The following is a 1,040-nucleotide window of genomic DNA, read 5'->3' as shown; positions in this document are numbered from 1 at the left end:
ATAATGTAATTTATATATTATATAATAAATAAAATACTAATAAATATAAACATTTTTATTACAAATAAACTTATATATTATAAACTTTATTCTTTATTTAATACATATTTAATACTTGTAAAACTAAATAAAGCTATACTTTGTCAGTCGGTAGAGGAAATAAACGGCGGTGATTTAATAAGAATTATTTTTCTTAGCATTATTAAGTAATTGCATCACTTGCAGCATTATGTCATCCATAACCTCAGGATTGATTTCTCGTAATTGAGCAGTAACAAGGTTACCATACAAAGTTGCTTTGTCAGAGGGTGGTGGCTTAGGAGGCACAAACGGTGGTATGTTAATCGGTTGATTTATAGCATCAATTAATCGGTCAAAATTGGAACCATCTTCGCTATCTATGCTACTGCAGCTACGTTTGTGCTTACCTACAATTATTTAGAGATTGTATTATTTACTTTTATTTTAATTACATTTGTAGATTAAATAGAGCGAAAAATTGAAAACAAATGATAAAAATTTTTTAATTTCATTAAAAAATCAAATTTCACAAATATTAATTTTAATTTTTCATTTCCCGTCAATACTTTTCATAAGAAAATAATTAATAAATCAACATACGTGATCCACGATCACTGCTACTGTGTTCATCAAAAGTCATAGTATCATTAGACTCTTCGCTGGGAAATGTCGCGATATTGGTTACAGTTCTGTAACATACAGTTAAATTTACATACAATAAATATAAACAAATATGTACTACGGCATTAGATATGTTTGTACGCTCGTTATTTCATAAATACGTACTCTGTTTCGAGCTGCATATCATTAAGAAACTTCATTCGTTCGAAGTGCACCCATTTCTTTTGTGAGGTCCCTGCTGAACCGCTTGGTTTCTGCTGCTTATTTTTATACGTCCTATAAGTATCACACAATGACTTCCATTTTTTCTTCATAGTCGTAATGTCATTTGTATCTATAAAAAATACAAAAATGTTTAATGGTTCTCTACTTAATCTTATCCCAATTATGAGTATAGG

General features: G+C 28.8%; 1 protein-coding gene across 1 annotated transcript; it reads right to left on the bottom strand.

Annotated features, from left to right (window-relative positions):
* Positions 1-75: 75 nt before the first annotated feature.
* On the bottom strand, positions 76-1,034 carry LOC105555868. Its single transcript, XM_012002933.1, has 3 exons — positions 808-1,034; positions 622-710; positions 76-428 (listed from the first exon to the last, which is right to left on the bottom strand). The coding sequence occupies exons 1-3, from the start codon at positions 954-956 to the stop codon at positions 175-177; spliced, it is 492 nt and encodes a 163-aa protein (XP_011858323.1). The 5' UTR covers positions 957-1,034; the 3' UTR covers positions 76-174.
* Positions 1,035-1,040: the final 6 nt, after the last annotated feature.

Source organism: Vollenhovia emeryi, unplaced genomic scaffold (genome assembly GCF_000949405.1).
Source record: "Vollenhovia emeryi isolate VEMERY1.0 unplaced genomic scaffold, V.emery_V1.0 DF951978.1, whole genome shotgun sequence".
Lineage (NCBI taxonomy): Eukaryota > Metazoa > Arthropoda > Insecta > Hymenoptera > Formicidae > Vollenhovia > Vollenhovia emeryi.
This window is presented reverse-complemented; position numbering and strand designations above follow the sequence as displayed.

Excerpts from the sequence above, each read along its gene's own strand:
- LOC105555868 (XM_012002933.1), bottom strand. The coding sequence starts at position 956 with ATGAAGAAAAAATGGAAGTCATTGTGTGATACTTATAGGACGTATAAA. Across the intron at positions 711-807 it reads GATATGCAGCTCGAAACAGA|AACTGTAACCAATATCGCGA; the intron begins GTACGTATTTAT and ends TGTATGTTACAG. Across the intron at positions 429-621 it reads TAGCAGTGATCGTGGATCAC|GTAAGCACAAACGTAGCTGC; the intron begins GTATGTTGATTT and ends AAATAATTGTAG.